The following is a 21,435-nucleotide window of genomic DNA, read 5'->3' as shown; positions in this document are numbered from 1 at the left end:
CACATGCAGTATGAGTACACACACACACACTTTAACATTAGACAAAAGAAGGGTTAACGCATGGTTCTCTAACTGAGAAAAGGAAGCATGCAGTTTGACAAGATCAGGATGTTCTGTCAAGACCATCACCAGCCATTCCCCAAGCAACGGGATGTTATTTCATGGACAGAGACACGTTATGGGACATCATTGGCAAAAACATCACTATTTACCCCCCTGCAATTGTCATTATCTACCCCTGCAAATTCAAATTACTTAAAATCTCCAGATTACAGCGAAGGTGAAATGACTGATCATGATCATTATTTACAAATAAGATTCATATAAAAATATTATTCTAACATCATAATACTGTCCACAGTAGTAATCAAATTAGGTCATAGTGTCATATCATTAGCCCTATTCAGTAAGACTATTGTGGAGTCTGTAGCAAACAGCATATTCCTGGACTAAACAGCCTAATCTGGAGTAATCTGTCAAATTGAAGATTAGGGGAAGCTTTTAGTCATGCTGTCTTCAGAGAGATTACTGATTGCCACACTCTAAACACACGCTCTCTGTCTCTCTCTTCTCTCCTCTCTCTCAAATATTCCCAACAAACCACAATAATTGTACTGAGATTTGGAAAGGCGCGTCTCATTTCAATAATTGGTTAACTTAATTTGCACAATCTCCTCCCCAATTTGTGGGGCTCTCTCTAGATTTGGAGCGAGCTAATCAACAAAAAGCTTTTCTCCCTCAAAGACAAATTATGTGGCGTTTTTCCTTAGTAATGTTACAGTCGATATGGCGTAGGGTGGCTACATAAATTCCTGTCTGGATTATTTGCTCGATTCTAGAGTGGCATGTTTATGACTTAATCTTTCACTGCTTTTTGTCGTCTGACCATTGTAGATATGGGAAATCAATGCCTGATCAATTTGCAATATGAACCCTTCCTTAATCCTTTTCAGAGGAATGGAAATTGATTTTGCGTTGTAGATATGTGGTAGTAGAGTATGGGCCTGAGGGCACACACTTAGTGTGTTGTGAAAACTGTAATGCACGCATTGTAATGTTTTTAAAATTGTATAAACTGCCTTAATTTTGCCGGACCCCAGGAAGAGTAGCTGCGCCTTGGCAGCTAATGGGGATCCATAATAAATACAAAATACAAAATCTCTCCCGACGTAGGGCGTCCAGACAGAAATCAGAGATCAATGGATCATATTAAACTCATTTTCATCTGTTAGGTAGTTTTTCATGACCAGAATGAATTAATCCCCACAATTACTAAATTGAAATGATGACGTTCAATACAATCACATATAGGACCCTTGATATTTCAAATCTGGGCTAAGTGAATACCGAGCAGCAACAGCCAGAGGACTGACACTTGGGAATTGAGTGAGTTAAAAAACACAAAGTAGATACCAAAATGCTCCAAGCATTCCTGGAGCTTCTCTTGTGCCCAATTAGCAATTCACAGAGAGAGAATGTGTTGCTAAAGCACCTCTCAGTGTTAGATTAGGATATCGCCAATTACTGGCAATCAACTAACAGATAGCGCCACCACCACACACTTCCCATTAAGAAAATAAGAAGATAGGGTGTGGTGTGTGTGTGTGTGTGTGTGTGTGTGTGTGTGTGTGTGTGTGTGTGTGTGTGTGTGTGTGTGTGTGTGTGTGTGTGTGTGTGTGTGTGTGTGTGTGTGTGTGTGTGTGTGGTGGTAGTAGGCGGGCTGGGGATTCTCCCTTACAAATCCAGGCTAGTAGGCACGGTGTGTATGCCAGTACATTAACTGGAAGAGCTGGTGTTTCTGGAAAAAGTGGAAAAGATATGTAGAGTTGACTTTCTTACCTGCTCGATTTGACTGGTCAATCATGGGCTGTACTATTCTTCTCCTGGCATTAATGAACCTGGGAGAGAAGAGAGAAGAAAAGAGAAAAACACTTTCAATCACACAGCATTCACCAACAGGAGAATTCATCAGAAACCGCAACACAACAACACAGTTTTGCATGACTTAGTAACAACATTAGCTACCGGCTCTTAGAGAGCCAATCAAAACAGATACAGCAACAACAAAAGGGTGATTGTGAGCAGACTTGGAAACCCGACAAGGTTTTCTTTTAATGCCCCTTATGATCTATTTCCCTTGTTTAATATAGCTTTTGATTACATTTGGTTGCTATGGAGACCGGGAAAGCATTCCACAGGCATTAAGTGTGTGCTATGGTGAAGCAGCCATGCCACTGAGAAACTACAACACTCAGTAGGCTATGTCACAACTCTCTCTCACACACATTAACACACACTCACACCCTATAAACATGTTATTCCTCGCGTGTTATCACTCATTAGAAATTCAAAATAATATACGTTCGCAAGGGGCAACATACAAATGGTTCCTTTCATTTGTCCACCCCCAACTCTCTCTCTCTATCTCTCTCTCTCTCTCTCTTTTCATTGCAGGGGGTTGTGTTCCCCGTCCAGCTGTTTATAAATGAGGACCAGGCATGGCCACTCGGCTCTTTCACAAGGTATTGTTATGTCAGCAAGCCCATCAATTAGGCTGTGTGAAGTTTTATCACCGCCACAGCCACGAATAAGTGCAGTTCCACAAAGCCTTCCCTGTGCAGTCCTCTCCGATCCTCCTCTCTGCTCCCGCCGCTTTCCACTGTAAAGACCAAGGGGTCATCTGAAGGTGACTGCCAGCCAGGGGCAACCTCTTAAAGTCCCAAATGGGACGCAGTGACCCAGGGCCGTGTCAAAGACAAGCTGGCTACACTACCCCAGACTGGGCCAGCTTTACCTATACTGGCCATCTCCATCTAGGCTGTATCACAACCGGCCGTGATTGGGAGTCCCATAGGGCGGCGCACAGTTGGCCCAGAGTCGTCCGGATTTGGCAGGTGTAGGCCGTCATTGTAAATAAGAATTTGTTCTTAACTGACTTGCCTAGTTAAATAAAGGTTAAATAAAATTAAAATAAATATTGAAATCTAGTTAGTACCTCTCTCTCTCTCTCTCTCTCTCTCTCTCTCTCTCTCTCTCTCTCTCTCTCTCTCTCTCTCTCTCTCTCTCTCTCTCTCTCTCTCATACTAAGAGGAGCGAGCTCGGTAGCACTAAAGGTACCCACATGTGGTTGATATTAGAGGAAGGTTTCAAATCATCATGGGGTGATTCCAGCATGGAGCCCCTTTTCAAAGAATAAAAAAGAGAGAAGGGTAACTTTTTTGGAACATGGAGAAGGCAACGCTACAGGACTGGTCATTAGATGGAAAAAAGGGAAGGTTCTGGAACCAATTTGAGTTCCTAATCCCCCATGAACCCCTGATACCAGCCTTTACCTTCACCTATTAATGTAAACGTCCGTAATCTGCCCGCTCAAAGTGACATTGGTAAATGGACAAAACGCACAGTTGGGAAAAGAGATGGAGGCAAGCTTATTTGCGAGGGTGCACCCAGAGGGCAGATAGGCTGTACCGCTGGCCCCAGACAGAGGAATGACAGTTAGATTACGCCTACATGGGAAAAGTTAGAGAGGAAAAGTTAGGCAGATCATATCAATGTTGATTTGGGACTGTGATGTGTGATCTAGTGAAGAGAGGTTTGGTTTTTGGACCTATCGTCAATACCAGTTTAAACTGTTTGTGGCTCACACACTATGAGTTAGAGGGATATAAAAGAGCATCTTTGGCTGTCTATCGTCTACCTTTACTGTCAGAAGTGTCACTACACCTGCAGTACATTGGAAAGAGACCGTCTTCCAGCATCTACACCTGCTGAGTAAGTAAACAAAGCAGAAATTCCTGCTATTGCACTCCCTCTGTGCAGGCTCACACAGAGCAAGGCTCACACAGAGCAAGGCTCACACAGAGCAAGGCTCACAGATCAAGGCCCACAGAGCAAGGCTCACACAGAGCAAGGCTCACACAGAGCAAGGCTCACACAGAGCAAGGCTCACAGATCAAGGCCCACAGATCAAGGCCCACAGAGCAAGGCCCACAGAGCAAGGCCCACAGCAAGGCCCACAGAGCAAGGCTCACAGAGCAAGGCCCACACAGAGCAAGGCTCACAGATCAAGGCCCATAGAACAAGGGCCACAGAACAAGGCCTGCAAAAAATATATGTCCTGCTCTCTCTTTTTTTCTTTCTCCCAAGACGGCACATAAGGCTTGGAAATTATAACCATGTGGATTCTTACCTATTCTGGGACATAACCATAAACCCGTAATATCAGGAATGTTTCTTGCAGGTGCTAAATATTCCCATTCCGGATCAGTGACGGGAAGACAGAGCCCCAGGAATAACAAAGTGCACATGGAACAGCGTGTTTGCGTTACTGATCTATTTAGAACACGTTTTGAACTTATCGAACTAAACGGTTGCTCATTTGTACTTCTTATGAAAGGTATTGCATAGCTATACACAAAAATATTTTCCTATCTGGTTGCTGTCTACACTCGACTGTTATGCTGTTCCAACATGGTCATTTGAGTAGGGAAAACAGTTCTTCACAGCAGCATACACAAACATACACTCAGTGGCCGGTTTATTAGGTACACCACCCCGTTCACGAAAATGGTTCGCTCCTACAGACAGTGAGTCACGTGGCCGTGGCTTGCTATATAACGCAGGCAGACAGGCATCGAGGCATTCAGTTACTGTTCAATTGAACGTTAGAACCGGCTAAACGATTGTCGTTATGCCCATTCTCGTCGGTGCCTGGCGCACCGGTTCCAGTACCTGAGAAACGGTGCCTAGTGTTTGTCGAGAACGGTGCAACAAACAAAAAACATCCAGTCAGCGTCAGTCCTGTGGGCAGAAACAGCTCGTTGATGAGAAGTTGAAGGAGAATGGCAAGAATCGTGCAAGCTAACAGGTGGGCCACAAACAGGCAAATAACGGCGCAGTTCAACAGTGGTGTGCAGAACGGGCATCTGGTCACGGATGGGCTATTGCAGAGACGACCTCACTGGGTTCTACTCTTATCAGCTAAAAACAAGAAGAAGTGGCTCCAGTGGGCGCGAGATCACCAACACTGGACAATTGAGGAGAGGAAAAACATTGCCTGGTCTGACAAATCCCGGTTCCTGTTGCATCATACTGATGGCAGAGTCAGGATTTGGCGTAGGCAGCGTGAGTTCATGGTCGGTGGCGGTGGTGTAATGGTGTGGGGAATGTTTTCCTGGAACACTTTAGGTCCCTCGATACCAATTGAGCAACGTTTGAATGTGACAGCGTATCTGAGAATAGAATCCATGCCCCAAAGAATTCAGGCAGGTCTGGAGGCAAAGGGGGGTCCGACTCGGTACTAGACGGGTGTATCTTATAAACTGGCAACTGAGTGTATATAGATATTATATTATTTTCCCTCAGGGTCGCTGCCAAGATTGACCCCCCCCCCCACACACACACACACATGGTTCTGTTTTTATTCTCTGAACAAGTGGCCACAGTAAGGCGGTTGGTAGGGGCAGCGGGGAGGGAGGGGGTTGCTGACCGACCGAAGCCCCACTCTGACCCCAGAGCACCTTTTATCAGGTTGAGTAAAGCCAATTGAGATTATCAGAGCCAGGCCTGATAACACTGTTTTCTCTCCTCTTATGAGCTGCTAATGGTGTGTGCTTCAAACAACACCAGCAGGAATTCTCCAGAGATGGAGGGAGGAGTGAAGGGATGGATGGCAGGCAGGGATGGAGGGAGGAGTGAAGGGATGGATGGCAGGCAGGGAGGGAGGGAGGGAGGGAGGGAGGGAGGGAGGGAGGGAGGGAGGGAGGGAGGGAGGGAGGGAGGGAGGGATGCATGGCAGGCAGGGATGGAGGGAGGGAGGAGGGAAGGGATGGATGGCAGGCAGGGATGGAGGGGGGAAGGGATGGATGGCAGGCAGGGATGGAGGGGGGAAGGGATGGATGGCAGGCAGGGATGGAGGGAGGAGTGAAGGGATGGATGGCAGGCAGGGAGGGAGGGAGGGAGGAGGGAAGGGATGGATGGCAGGCAGGGATGGAGGGAGGAGGGAAGTGATGGATGGTAGGCAGGGATGCAGGGAGGAGGGAAGGGATGGATGGCAGGCAGGGATGGAGGGGGGTGGGGATGGATGGCAGGCGGGGAGGGAGGGAGGAGGGAAGGGATGGATGGCAGGCAGGGATGGAGGGAGGAGGGAAGGGATGCATGGCAGGCAGGGATGGAGGGAGGAGGGAAGGGATGGATGGCAGGCAGGGATTGAGGGAGGGAGGAGGGAAGAGATGGATGGCAGGCAGGGATGGAGGGGGGAAAGGATGGATGGCAGGCAGGGATGGAGGGAGGAGGGAAGGGATGGATGGCAGGCAGGGATGGAGGGAGGAGGGGAGGGATGGATGGCAGGCAGGCAGGGATGGAGGGAGGAGGGGAGGGATGGATGGCAGGCAGGGATGGAGGGAGGGAGGAGAGAAGAGATGGATGGCAGGCAGGCAGGGATGGAGGGAGGAGGGAAGGGATGGATGGCAGGCAGGGATGGAGGGGGGAAGGGATGGATGGCAGGCAGGGATGGAGGGAGGGAGGGAGGAGGGAAGGGATGGATGGCAGGCAGGGATGGAGGGAGGGAGGGAGGGAGGGAGGAGGGAAGGGATGGATGGCAGGCAGGGATGGAGGGAGGGAGGAGGGAAGGGATGGATGGCAGGCAGGGATGGAGGGAGGGAGGAGGGAAGGGATGGATGGCAGGCAGGGATGGAGGGAGGGAGGAGGGAAGGGATGGATGGCAGGCAGGGATGGAGGGAGGAGTGAAGGGATGGATGGATGGCAGGGATGGAGGGAGGAGGGAAGGGATGGAGGGAGGAGGGAATGGATGGATGGATGGTAGGCAGGGATGGAGGGAGGAGGGAAGGGATGGATGGCAGGCAGGGATGGAGGGAGGAGGGGAGGGATGGATGGATGGCAGGGATGGAGGGAGGAGGGAATGGATGGATGGATGGTAGGCAGGGATGGAGGGAGGAGGGAAGGGATGGATGGCAGGCAGGGATGGAGGGAGGAGGGGAGGGATGGATGGCAGGCAGGGATGGAGGGAGGGAGGAGAGAACCACCTCTACATGTCTGAGGGCTAACCAGACCAGAAGAGAGAGAGAGGCAGGCACACTAGGGACAGACAGGGGTTTCTCCAAAACCTCCAACCATGTTTTAGTATTTACATCTGGTGGTTTCCCTTATGTTCTTACACTGCACGGCGTTACGATGCACGCACGCACGCACGCACGCACGCGCACACACACACACACACACACACACACACACACACACACACACACACACACACACACACACACACACACACACACACACACACACACACACACACACACACACACACACACACACACACACACACACACACACACACACACACACACACTGGCTCTCAGCATGGGAACTCCATGCTGTTTTCAAACAAATAATTAAAGCAAGTTTACGGGGTCTTGGGGAGGTCATTTCTGTGGATACCGCTCAGAATGTGTACTTTACTGAGAGAGAGAGAGATAGAGATAGAGAGAGAGAGAGAGAGAGAGAGAGAGAGAGAGAGAGAGAGAGAGAGAGAGACAGAGAGAGAGAGACTGTTTAATGTGCACCCTGCTTTACTAATCCACTCAGAGACCCAAAATAGTATAAAAAAGGTTCCAATCACTTCTAATTCGTACGGAAAAAGCTTCTGTGTGTGTACTTGTTCATGCCCGTATCCAGCATGTGTGTAAGTGTGTATGTGCATGCCTGTGAATGTAGCCTACTGTACACAGGGTAGTGCAAATGGGCCTCCGCTCACAGATACACTACTTCACCCAGCACGTTTAAATCCACCAGGGACACACTGTGTCTATGTACAAACTCTCTGTCTGCCACAGGGCCCAGAGTGTATCACTTTCAAATTACGTCCTATAGAGACTTGGATTTACTGCAGCTCTGGGTGTTTTTCTATATGGGGCCTTCGCAGCATAACACAATAACAGCAACAATATGAGTAATGGAGTCCAGACAGCATGAGGCCACTTGACCCTGGCTGTCCACTGAGCTGGATCAACACACGATCCCCAGCCACTCATATCAGCTCACTCAAACAGTGGGGAGCGCCACTGCAAAGCAACCGTTTAGGTATTAAATACCCCAGCTAGCATGTTAGCACGCTATGCTACACTAACACCAGACCAGAGACAGTGCGTGTGTGCAAGGAAGGGGATTCCAGTTCCATAATAATGACTGATGTCCTGTATGAGAGAGAGACAGAGAGAGAAGTTCCCCTTCAGAAGACCTTAGCCTTGGTGTTCTATTTCGTCCTGTGATAATGTCACATGCTGTTTCTTCCCAGAGAAATAAAGGGCTCTCAGAGAGAAGGGAATGGAGGAATGGTGACTTTGCATTTGCATCACAACAAACCAGTCCTGCTGTTGAATATCTGGGGCTTGCCTCTCCTCTTCTCTTTTTGTTCTTCTTTCCCTCCCTTTTTCCTCCTCTCAATCTGTCAGAAATGACTTGTTTCTGGTTAACTGACTCGCGGCCACACCTGGTAACTTGCTCCCGTTGTCAGCATTCCTTTCCGGAGAAATCCTCATGTCTAACTATCCAGCCCTGGAGCGCAGCCAAGAGAGAGACAGAGAAAGAAAGAAAGAAAGAGAGAGAGAGACTCACTGAGCCAACGCGCCAATCACGGGGAGATCTGAGGGAGCCCAGCCAATGGGGAGCGGGGTCACTTGTTTGATGAGTTTGTGGTGAAAGAGAGACAAGGAGAAAGTGAGAGAGAGACGAGAGAGAGAGAGACAGAGAGAGAGAGAGAGAGAGAGAGAGAGAGAGAGAGAGAGAGAGAGAGAGAGAGAAAATGAGGCATACTAAACCTGTCTCTCCAAGAAACAAAGAGAGAAGGGGTCCTTAAATGAATCGTGACACAGAAATAGTTGACGGTTTACTGCCTCCATAGCTAACCTGAACATGCCCATTTGGAGCACCCATGCCAAAGTTAGGGGAGGGGTGGTTGGAGCGAGTTTCCGTTTGCCAGTCAAATTCCTGGGCCTCTGCTTTTCCAGGAAAGATTAGACACGATCTGAACTGGAAGAAGCTCAGATTCAACCCTCCTATCATTGTTTACCAACATCACTGTCCTCTGCTTTCTATTAGACCTCATTGCTTCCATAGTTCTGCTTTCTATTAGACCTCATTGCTTCCATAGTTCTGCTTTCTATTAGACCTCATTGCTTCCATAGTTCTGCTTTCTATTAGACCTCATTGCTTCCATAGTTCTGCTTTCTATTAGACCTCATTGCTTCCATAGTTCTGCTTTCTATTAGACCTCATTGCTTCCATAGTTCTGCTTTCTATTAGACCTCATTGCTTCCATAGTTCTGCTTTCTATTAGACCTCATTGCTTCCATAGTTCTGCTTTCTATTAGACCTCATTGCTTCCATAGTTCTGCTTTCTATTAGACCTCATTGCTTCCATAGTTCTGCTTTCTATTAGACCTCATTGCTTCCATAGTTCTGCTTTCTATTAGACCTCATTGCTTCCATAGTTCTGCTTTCTATTAGACCTCATTGCTTCCATAGTTCTGCTTTCAGAGGTAAATAAAGATTTAAAACCCTGAGTGAGTGATTGAGTCACTATTCGCTAGAATGAGAAAATGGAAGAAGAGTCTTAGTAAAATAAAAAAAATTAAAGGCTGGAGAAACAGATGATGCACTTTGACCTGGAAGTGCATGCAGATTAACTTGGGAGGGTGTCTTTAATACAAAGCAAACAAGGCCCAATTATCAGGCAGTCGGCAGGGCAGCCCGGGGTCCACAAGGCTGATAATCTGCTGTAGTGTAAATACAGATGGAATCAGTCCACCTGGGCATCCCAGACACACTGTAATAGTTTAAGCCAGCCACCAGATTGAGGCACCTATCTACGGGTTTATCATAAACTATCAAAAAGGATCCTTTCAAAAAGCTACTCCAGGAGACGAGGGGGAGGAGCGAGGAAGCTTCCTCCGGCTATTCATATCGGAGAGTTCCTCTCCTCTCTTCTTTAAGTAAAAACAGGAGTGAAGAGACATAAGCCGTGCAGCATTACATCACCCCCTTGTTTTTGATTTAGTGCAGATGTGAAACGAAGCGAAGCCGGGAAAGCTTTCTTTTAGGACGTCGGAGAAGCTGCAAGGGCCCACGTTTAGGGCTGCCACTATGCTCTCTCTCTCTCTCTCTCTCTCTCTCTCTCTCTCTCTCTCTCTCTCTCTCTCTCTCTCTCTCTCTCTCTCTCTCTCTCTCTCTCTCTCTCTCTCTCTCTCTCTCAAAAGGCAATAGCTTCACCTTTAATTTTCCATATACATCCACTGACTGGTTTTCTCTCCTTATTTTCTATAACGTTTAATTGATTTACTTTTGTAACATTCCTCTCTACAAAATATGGGCAGAATTAGCATTTCTCTGTCACTCTGTCTCTCAGCCATTTGTCTCGCTCTCCAACCGGTGGTATGCAGCTAGAAGTCATTAAGAGTGGAGTGGAAAATCAGACAAAGAATTATATATTTGTTTTGCAAACTGACATGATTTAACGAGCAGCTAATTAAAATAAATCAATAGCACTGCGGCACTCTCTCCCTCATTCTCGATCTCTCCCTCTACCTCTCTCTCTCTCTGTCTACCTCATTCTCTCTACCTCATTCTCTCTCTCTCTCTACCTCATTCCAGTTCTCTCTCTCTCTCGATCTCTCCCTCGTTCCAGTTCTCTCTCTCTCGATCTCTCCCTCTACCTCTCTCTCTCTCTGTCTACCTCATTCTTTCTACCTCATTCTCTCTCTATCTCTACCTCATTCCAGTTCTCTCTCTCTCGATCTCTCCCTCATTCCAGTTCTCTCTCTCTCGATCTCTCCCTCGTTCCAGTTCTCTCTCTCTCTCGATCTCGCCCTCTACCTCTCTCTCTCTGTCTACCTCATTCTCTCTCTCTCTACCTCATTCCAGTTCTCTCTCTCTCTCGATCTCTCCCTCGTTCCAGTTCTCTCTCTCTCGATCTCTCCCTCTACCTCTCTCTCTCTCTGTCTACCTCATTCTCTCTACCTCATTCTCTCTCTCTCTCTACCTCATTCCAGTTCTCTCTCTCTCGATCTCTCCCTCGTTGCAGTTCTCTCTCTCTCTATCTCTCCCTCGTTCCAGTTCTCTCTCTCTCTCTCTCTCTCTCTCTCGATCTCTCCCTCTACCTCTCTCTCTCTCTGTCTACCTCATTCTCTCTACCTCATTCTCTCTCTCTCTACCTCATTCCAGTTCTCTCTCTCTCAATCTCTCCCTCGTTCCAGTTCTCTCTCTCTCGATCTCTCCCTCGTTCCAGTTCTCTCTCTCTCGATCTCTCCCTCATTCCAGTTCTCTCTCTCTCTCCCTCATTCTCGATCTCTCCCTCGTTCCAGTTCTCTCTCTCTCTCCCTCATTCTCGATATCTCCCTCGTTCCAGTTCTCTCTCTCTACCTCATTCTCTCTCTCCCCCCCCCCCCCCTCTCTCTCTCTCTCTCTCTCTCTCTCTCTCTCTCTCTCTCTGGTGCAGAAGTGGGGTTACTGACTGCAGTGTGAGGGAAGTGGTGCTTGACTGTTGGCTTTACCTCTGATATAACTCCATATCAGCTCTTTCTACCTGTATTATCATATGTCAATAATAAGCCATCAGGTGATCTATATCAGGGTTATGGGTGAGGAACGTCACCCTGTACCAAATACAATGCATTTGTAAAGTATTCAGACCTCTTGACTTTATGTACATTTTGTTACATTACAGCCTTATTCTAAAATTGATAAAATAAATTGTTTTTCTCATCAATCTACAAACAATACCCCATAAAGACAAAGCGAAAACAGAAATACCTTATTTACATAAGTATACAGACCCTTTGCTATGAGACTAGAAATTGAGCATAAGGTGCATCCTGTTTCCATTAATCATCATTGAGATGTTTCTACAACTTGATTGGATTCCACCTGTGGTAAATTCAATTGATTGCACACACCTGTCTATATAAGGTCCCACAGTTGATAGTGCATGTCAGCCAAAAACCAAGACATGAGGTTGAGTGAATTGTCAGTCAAGCTCCAAGACTCTTCCTAGAGCTGGCCGCCCGGCCATACTGAGCAATCAGGGGAGAAGGGCCTTGGTCAGGGATGTGACCAAGAACCCGATGGTCACTCTGACAGATCTCTAGAGATCTTCTGTGGAGATGGGAGAACCTTCCAGAAGGACAACTATTTCTGCAGCAGTCCACCAATCAGGCCTTTATGGTAGAGTGGCCAGACGGAAGCCACTCCTCAGTAAAAGGCACATGACAGCCCGCTTGGTGTTTGCCAAAAGGCACCTAAAGGACTCTCAGACCATGAGAAGGAAGATTCTCTGGTCTGATGAAACCAAGATTGAACACTTGTCTGGAGGAAACCTGGCACCATTCCTATGGTGAAGCATGGTGGTGGCAACATCATGCTGTGGGGATGTTTTCACCAGCAGGAATGGGAGACTAGTCAGGATACAGAGAGATCCTTGGTGAAAACCTTCTCCACAGCACTCAGGACCTCAGACTGGGGCGAAGGTTCACCTTTCAACAGGACAACAACTCTAAGCACACAGACAATGCAGGATTCGCTTCGGGACAAGTCCCTGAATGTCCTTGAGTTGCCCAGCCAGAGCCCGGACTTGAACCCGATCAAACATCTCTGGAGAGAACTGAAAATAGCTGTGCAGCGATGCTCCCCACCTAACCTGACAGAGCTTGAGAGGATCTGCAGAGAGGAATGGGAGAAATTCCTCAAATACAGGTGTACCAAGCTTGCAGCGTAATACAAGACTCAAGGCTGTAATCGCTGCCAAAGGTGCTTCAACAAAGAACTGAGTAAAGGGTCTGAATACTTATGTATATGTGATATTTCAGATTTTTATTTGTAATAAATTAGCAAACGTTTCTAAAAACCTGTTTTTGGTTTGTCATTATGGGGTATTGTGTGTAGATTGATGAGGGAAAAAGACGATTTAATCATTACAGAATAAGCCTGTAACATAACAAAATGTGGAAAAATTCAAGGGGTCTGAAAACTTTCCAAATGCACTGTATATCAGCAATGGCGGGAAGTCCTAAAAAATGGGGCAGTGAGACCAATATTTCTTACACTATCCACAAAGACACCCTCACAACTCAACACCCCCCCAAAATGACTCAACTGTCCACTTTAGGGATGTCACTCCTGGGCCCTCCTCCCTGTGGGGTGAGGCTGGTGGTAGTGGGGCTGACCCCTGTGGTAGGTTCGGCCGGTCAGACCTCAGCTGCTGACTGTCTGTCAAAACCACCTCCTGTGGCCAATGGCTGGGTCCACAGGGCCAGGAAGCTCAAGGTTGTCGCTACTTTGATCCGGATAGCAGCAGTAGCTGCTGCTCCTCACACAGCCACGACTTTGTTCCTCCGTTACTCCTCTATTCTCCCTACTTGGCACAAAACCCACTTAAACCACTGGAAAAGCAGAGAAAAATTGGGAAACAAAATACAGCAAAAACACAAGGGGGAAATAGAGGGGGAAAAAATGTTTTTCTTCCCCGCAACATCAACAAGCTCTGACAACTGCAACAGGGTGTTTTCCGGCAGGGCTCTCAGGCATCTCCTTTTGACGCTTCGCCCTGCCCTTCTTTTTAACAGATATGATAGTTATTGTTCAAATCCGAATGGAATGGACCACGGCCAATCCTGCCCGGGGCGTCAACACACCTGTATGAAAGAGGCCTTTTGTAGCAACCCGGCAACGCTGCTAACCTGCACCTAGCTCTACCAGTTTTTAGGCTGTTAAGGAGGGGGAAGAATGCACGCCGCTGTCTCTCTCTCTCTCCTTCTATCTCTCTTTCTTTCTCTCTCTTCGCTCAGAATGCACCCTAATCACTCCCCTTATTAACCCCCTTTCTTCTCCAGGCAGTCACCTTTGCTCTGGAATGTTTTTACTGCTGCTATTATTGTTGATTATCACCGGCAGAGGAGGGATTAGGGAGAGGAGTTGGTCTACATCCTCTTGTTGGCCCTCAGTCTCTATCCCCCTCTGGATTTCTCGCTCTTTCCCCCAAAGACAACATCTTATTAACATGCATAGGTGCACTAAAGGTGTTCCTACCCCTGTCTGGGCAAACTGAGGCTCAGGGGGAACAACAGCTGTGTTTTCCCTTGTTTAAAGTGGAGTTGAAAACATCCAGCTCATGTCAATATTATCCTCTGTCAAGGATCTCTGGCGCGGGCCATGTGACAGAGGTCTTCAGCGCTGGAAGGTAACTCTTCATTCCTCAAAAGCCAGCCTCTCACCTTTAGGGTTGGCCAGGGCTCTCCGTTTCATGCAGGGCCAGCATGAAATACCACAGGCGCACGCTGGCAATATACATACACACACAGACACACACAGACACACACAGACACACACAGACACACACAGACACACACAGACACACACAGACACACACAGACACACACAGACACACACTGCCTCAAACACGTAGGAAAAGAACTCATCCAAACAGATAGAGATAAGTACACACATACTGGAATATGGTTAGGCTTCTTTTTCTATATGTGTCTCAGTGTGTGGGTGTGTTTCCTCCAGCCCATATGTTGAGTTGCCCCCCTCCCCTCTCCTTTTTTCCTAAAAAGCACCAGCGCAGGTCAGAACCCTCAGAGCACCTGGGGCCAGTCAACTGGTCTCTGTCATTTAATTCCAGCCCAGCGACCAGGGTAAGACTCCACAAAACCTCTCAATTATCTGCCTTTTATTGACTCCACAGAGAGATAGAAAAAGGGAGAGAGTCCTCCACTACCATTACTGTGGCCTACACACACACACACACACACACACACACACACACACACACACACACACACACACACACACACACACACACACACACACACACACACACACACACACACACACACACACACACACACACACACACACCCCAAAGTGCAGGGGAGGGTCATTAACCTCTGGGGCTAGAGCTCTCTGGCTCTCACACATACATTAGACCCAGTCTCCTAAAAGGAGTGTTCGCGAGGTCGCCCACCGGCCCCCCATTCTCTGTGCTCTACAGAGAGCCTCCCCTGCCTCCACTGCCTGCCATGCCGCTCCTGCTTTCCCTTTTCCCCACAATGCCAGGCGTGCTGGGGCCCTTTGTGTGTCTCCGTGGGGAGTTCAGGTATAATCTCTGTTTTCGACTCCGCCCTCACCTCTAATCGTAGGGCGCTATCGCACAAATATGGGCCTTTTTTCTTTCTCTCATTCTGCCGCTCTTCTCTCCTTCCTTTCACTCTGTCCCTTTCTCTTTTTCTCTCTGTCCTCAGTAATCGAGAGAAAGAGATTACGCAACTCTCAACTCTCTCTCCCCCCCTTATTGTCAGATATCAAACGGGGCGGCTTTGTGGATTACCAGGGGAAACATGACGGAGGCGTGAGATTTTCAACAAAATGTAGTGTCAATTTAATGCATCGTCTAGGCAACACAAGTGTCTGCGGCATGCCAGCCAGACAGGAAATAAGACCAATCTATTTTCTTTGCTTCATATCAAACATCTATTCCCCCTCTCTGGGTTATGAGACTATAATAGGCTCTCAGCTCAGCTCAGGCTGCTCGTAGAAGAGGGGGCCTGCAGAGGGGCTTCAACCCTGTTTGTTCTCCTTACGCAACACACACACGTACTCACACTCACATGAACACGAAAGCACACACACACACACACACACACACACACACACACACACACACACACACACACACACACACACACACACACACACACACACACACACACACACACACACACACACACACACACACACACACACACACACACACACACACACACTCCTGATATTCATTTGCATGTGGAAGAGACAGAAACACAGAGCCAGTGGGAGGCTAGAAGGGTGCCCCCATTAAAAAATGTTCTTTCTCCCTCTCGTTTTTTTCTCACACTCCCTTACTAGTAACCATGAATTTACGGCAGTGAAAATGCACAGCAGTTTGAGCAATTAAGGAGTGACACCTAAATCTGTCTGGGAGACTGCATGGGTTCCCCAATGCCAGGACTCTGAGCTTCTGCTCCTTCTGCTCTCGTGGTGTTAAAGAAGTATCGGGAGTGATGAAAAACGTGTGTGTGTGGTGTGTGGCAGAGTGTGTGTGAGACACAGGTAGGGAATGAGTCTGTGTGTAGTATTTTGTCTGTGTTAGTGGCTGTGAGAGTCATCAGTCAAATACTGCAGGCCCTCTGACTCTCTTAAATAATTAATTGGACCCTCAATCACTAGAAACACACACGCAGACGGACACACTCTCAGAAAGCACCATTTAGGGGTAGAAAGCCAGACATCAGTCCAGTGTTAGAAATAGATTTGTTGGGAAGGCTGGCAGGATTGACAGTAGAGCAGCCAGACGTGTCCAGCGTCTCCTGAAGATTGCCTACGGCTCAGAGATAAGATACTGTCTATGCTTGCACACATTTTGTCTCCTTCATATGTGACTAGGCCTGAGTTTACAACTACACAGACACTAAGAGCACCATTCAGACAAACTCTGTAGCAGAATCACATAAATATATACTTTCCCCAATACACAAATGAAACCATAAGAGATCTCTGTCAGTGATCGATCAATGGCCTCTCTATTCCTGATATTATTTATAGCATCTCACTGACTGACTATGGGTTAAACACAGCCCAAATGAATGAAATAATTAATAAAGAGAGAGAGAGAGACTTCCAAAAAGCATTTGATTGTATTTGGCATACAGGACTGTTCTACAAAGTTATTGAAAGTGGTGTAGGGGATAAAACATATGACATAATTAAATCAATGTATACTGGCAATACGTGCAGCATTAAAATTGACAAGAAAAGAACAGAATTCTTTAACCAGGGGCGGGGCCTTCATCAGGGTTGTAATCTGAGCCCTGCACTCTTCAATATTTACATCAACGAATTGGCCACTATTCTAGAAAAATCCTCAGCCCCTGGTGTTAGTCTCCACAATTCAGAAGTGAAATGCCTACTCTTCATAGATGACCTATGCCTGCTGTCACCCACAGCACATGGCCTACAGCAGAGACTGGACCTGCTAGAACAGTACTGCCAGACCTGGGCCCTGGCAGTAAACCCCAAAAAGACTAAAATAATGATTTTCCAGAGAAGATCTAGATCTCAGGGTATTAGACCAAAGTTCTCAATTGGTACAAAATATATAGAGTACTGCACACACTACAATTACTTAGGTTTAAAAATAAGCTCAACTGGACACCTTAATGAGGCAGTGAGAAACTGAGAGAGAAAGCACGCAGGGTAGTCTACGCCATTAAAAAGCAAATTCAAATTGAAATACCTATTATAATTTGGCTAAAACTAATTGAATACGTCATTGAACCAATTGAACTTTATGGCAGCGAGGTGTGGGGTCCACTTGCAAAACAAGATTTCATCAAATGGGACAAACATCCCATTGAAACCCTGCATGCAGAGTTCTGTAAGATTCTCCTACATGTCCAGAGGAAAACTACAAACAATGCATGCAGGGCAGAATTAGGCAAATATCCACTAATAATAAAAACTCCAAAAAGAGCAATTAAGTTTTGGAAACATCTAAAATACAGTGACCCCCTCTCATATCATTACCAAGCCCTGCAATGCCAAGAGCTGAGCAAAGAAAAGAGTCCCCTCATCCAGCTGGTCCTGGGGCTGAGTTCACAAACCTGTTCTACTAACACACTGAAGCCTCAGGACCAGAACATCCAATCAATCAGGATAAACCAAATTACAACACAGTCAAAACAAAACTATATTGCTTATTGGGAAACACAAGCACAAACACAAAGCAAAATGCAGTGCTATCTGGCCCTAAATCGACAGTACACCGTGGCTAAATATTTGACCATGGTTACTGATCAAAACCTTAGAAAAACCTTGACAAAGTACAGGCTCAGTGAGCACAGCCTTGCCATTGAGAAGGGTAGACACAGGAAAACCTGGCTCCCTGTAGAGGAAAGGCTGTGCAACCACTGCACAACAGCAGAACCTGAGACCTCTCTGATGAGAATAGGCTACCCGTCCTGTTGGGGGAGGACGCAGAGAGCTATGGGTTGGCAGCGCACTACATTGCTGCCTGCCATAAGTTGAGGGACAGTGTCTGACAGACCAATCAACCTGCACATGTCTTCTACTGTATGTTTATTGTTATTGTTCAATGTATGGTTATTTTGACACTTGGTTATTGTTGTTACTGTTGTTCCGTTGACAATTTTGATTCTCATTTTTATATTGTAAATAAGCTTTGGCAATATGTACACTGTTACTTCATGCCAATAAAGCAAATTGAATTGAATTGAGAGAGAGAGAGAGAGAGAGAGAGAGAGAGAGAGAGAGAGAGAGAGAGAGAGGGAGGGAGGGAGGGAGAGAGGGAGGGAGAGGGAGGGAGAGAGAGGGGGAGAGAGAGAGAGAGAGAGAGAGAGAGAGAGAGAGAGAGAGAGAGAGAGAGAGAGAGAGAGAGAGAGAGAGAGAGAGAGAGAGAGAGAGCTGTCCCCAGAGGACTAAACAACCTGCAGTTGTTGCTACAGTATGTGGAAGGGAGTGTTCCACAGGCTAACCGTGGTACATTGGAGGGTGCCTTGAGCTTGGTGGGGATGTGTGTGTATGTGTGGAGGGTAAAGGTGACCAGGTGTGACAGAGAGTCCCTGGGGCCGTTGTGTTAGGGAGCCAGAGCGAACAGGAGACATACAAGAGCTCCTTCTTTACCTGTCCATCTAAACCCAGTGAACCTAAGACAGTTATTCACTCTCTGTCCAGGCCTGCTCTCTACCTCTCTCTCTATCTCTCTCTCTACCTCTCTCTCTCTGTCCAGGCATGCTCTCTACCTCTCTCTCTATCTCTCTCTCTACCTCTCTCTCTCTGTCCAGGCATGCTCTCTACCTCTCTCTCTATCTCTCTCTCTACCTCTCTCTCTCTCTCTCTGTCCAGGCATGCTCTCTACCTCTCTCTCTATTTCAATTCAATTCAATTCAATTCAAGGGGCTTTATTGGCATGGGAAACATGTGTTAACATTGCCAAAGCAAGTGAGGTAGATATTATACAAAAGTGAAATAAACAATACAAATTAACAGTAAACATTACACATACAGAAGTATATGTAGAAATATCTCTCTATTTCTCTCTCTACCTCTCTCTCTCTCTCTCTGTCCAGGCATGCTCTCTATCTCTCTCTCTACCCTCTCTCTCTCTCTCTCTGTCCAGGCATACTTCTACCTCTCTCTCTACCTCCCTCTCTCTCTCTGTCCAGGCATGCTCTCAACCTCTCTCTCTCTCTGTCCAGGCATGCTCTCTACCTCTCTCTCTCTCTCTGTCCAGGCATGCTCTCCACCTCTCTCTCTACCTCTCTCTCTCTCTCTCTCTCTGTCCAGGCCTGCTCTCTACCTCTCTCTCTACGTCTCTCTGTCCAGGCATGCTCTCCACCTCTCTCTCTAACTCTCTCTCTCTCTCTCTGTCCAGGCCTGCTCTCTACCTCTCTCTCTACCTCTCTCTCTCTCTCTGTCCAGGCCTGCTCTCTACCTCTCTCTCTCTGTCCAGGCATGCTCTCTACCTCTCTCTCTCTGTCCAGGCCTGCTCTCTACCTCTCTCTCTACCTCTCTCTCTATTTCTCTCTCTACCTCTCTCTCTCTCTCTCTGTCCAGGCATGCTCTCTACCTCTCTCTCTCTCTGTCCAGCCCTGCTCTCTACCTCTCTCTCTACCTCTCTCTCTCTCTGTCCAGGCCTGCTCTCTACCTCTCTCTATCTCTCTGTCCAGGCCTGCTCTCTACCTCTCTCTCTCTCTGTCCAGGCCTGCTCTCTACCTCTCTCTCTACCTCTCTCTCTCTCTCTGTCCAGGCCTGCTCTCTACCTCTCTCTCTCTCTGTCCAGACCTGCTCTCTACCTCTCTCTCTCTCTGTCCAGGCCTGCTCTCCACCTCTCTCTCTACCTCTCTCTCTCTCTCTCTGTCCAGGCCTGCTCTCTACCTCTCTCTCTCTCTACCTCCCTCTCTCTCTCTGTCCAGGCATGCTCTCTACCTCTCTCTCTCTCTGTCCAGGCATACTTCTACCTCTCTCTCTACCTCCCTCTCTCTGTCCAGGCATGCTCTCTACCTCTCTCTCTCTCTGTCCAGGCCTGCTCTCTACCTCTCTCTCTACCTCTCTCTATCTCTCTGTCCAGGCATGCTCTCCACCTCTCTCTCTACCTCTCTCTCTCTCTCTCTCTGTCCAGGCCTGCTCTCTACCTCTCTCTCTACCTCTCTCTATCTCTCTGTCCAGGCATGCTCTCCACCTCTCTCTCTACCTCTCTCTCTCTCTCTCTCTCTCTGTCCAGGCATGCTCTCTACCTCTCTCTCTCTCTCTCTCTCTGTCCAGGCCTACTCTCTTACCTCTCTCTCTCTCTGTCTAACTCCTGGAGTGGTGTCAATTCTGAACGCTACCTAGTACCCACCTACTCCACCTATCTTTCCCTCATTATCTCTCTGTACATCTCTCTCTTTCCTAACACCATTGTAATCACATCCACAACAACCTTAATGTATTTTTGTGCATAATGTACGGCTGGGTGCGCTATGGCTGCGAGGCAAGGTGCCTGCGATGCCAATAACCCCACCCTATAAATCAATACAGGCCTTTGTTTGTTTAAGCGTGATTTGCTAGGGTTCAGCTTGTTATGGATGAAGTATCAATAAAATAAGTGCCAAACGCCCCCCCTTGATGAGGTTATCAGAGGAAGCTGGAGGTATTAAGCCAGAACTATTATGCAGAGCCAGGCTTAGGGAGAGAAAGAGAGGCTCACAATGAGGCCCCTATCAGTATAATCTGGGATTTTCCCCCAGCCTTATGAATATTTATCTCCCCCATTACTACCGATGATGTTTCAATTGCACCTTGCACTGAACATGTCCTCCTGCTTACAGTGGCTCTCAACGCGGAGAGAGACGTCGGTGTTGTCCATAGCCCCCAGACATCACTAGCCGCTTTATCTTCGGCATGATTTGGAGGGGGGACATCAACATCAGTGTAATCTGTGTTCATTAGTAAGGTCTGGTGGGTCTGATGATGAGAAACAAAACTACTTCTCATACATTTAGTCTCTCTGCAATACTGTATGCATGACATCACTGATTCTGATCCCAGACTCGTATCAATTCCAATGCCTGTCCTATTGGTGCTTGACATTGGTAGCAAATGCTGGACTTTAGTGCTACATAACAGGCCGATATTCCAGGCCCTTCCAGCTGTAGTGTCTGAAAGCCCACGGAGAAACATTCATTCCAACGAGCTCTAAAGGCAAATGGAAGCTCATAAATAGAGATTTGACTGTATAGACATTTTATCGGCCAGGGAACCCTCTAACCCAGGGAGGGAGGAAAAGATGGAGAGAGAGGGGATGGCGAGAGAGAGAGAGCGAGAGAGAGA

General features: G+C 47.4%; 1 protein-coding gene across 5 annotated transcripts in view; it reads right to left on the bottom strand.

Moving 5' to 3' along the window:
* Nucleotides 1-21,435, bottom strand: part of LOC139563406 (homeobox protein Meis2) — a 128,159-nt gene that overhangs the window by 6,318 nt on the left and 100,406 nt on the right. For all 5 annotated transcript variants that reach the window (XM_071382051.1, XM_071382053.1, XM_071382049.1 and 2 more), the window contains one exon: nt 1,840-1,898. In XM_071382051.1, coding sequence (XP_071238152.1) covers nt 1,840-1,898 — 59 coding nt within the window. The remainder of the gene's footprint in view (nt 1-1,839; nt 1,899-21,435) is intronic.

The sequence above is a fragment of the Salvelinus alpinus genome, chromosome 34 (assembly GCF_045679555.1).
Source record: "Salvelinus alpinus chromosome 34, SLU_Salpinus.1, whole genome shotgun sequence".
NCBI classification, from domain to species: domain Eukaryota; kingdom Metazoa; phylum Chordata; class Actinopteri; order Salmoniformes; family Salmonidae; genus Salvelinus; species Salvelinus alpinus.
This window is presented reverse-complemented; position numbering and strand designations above follow the sequence as displayed.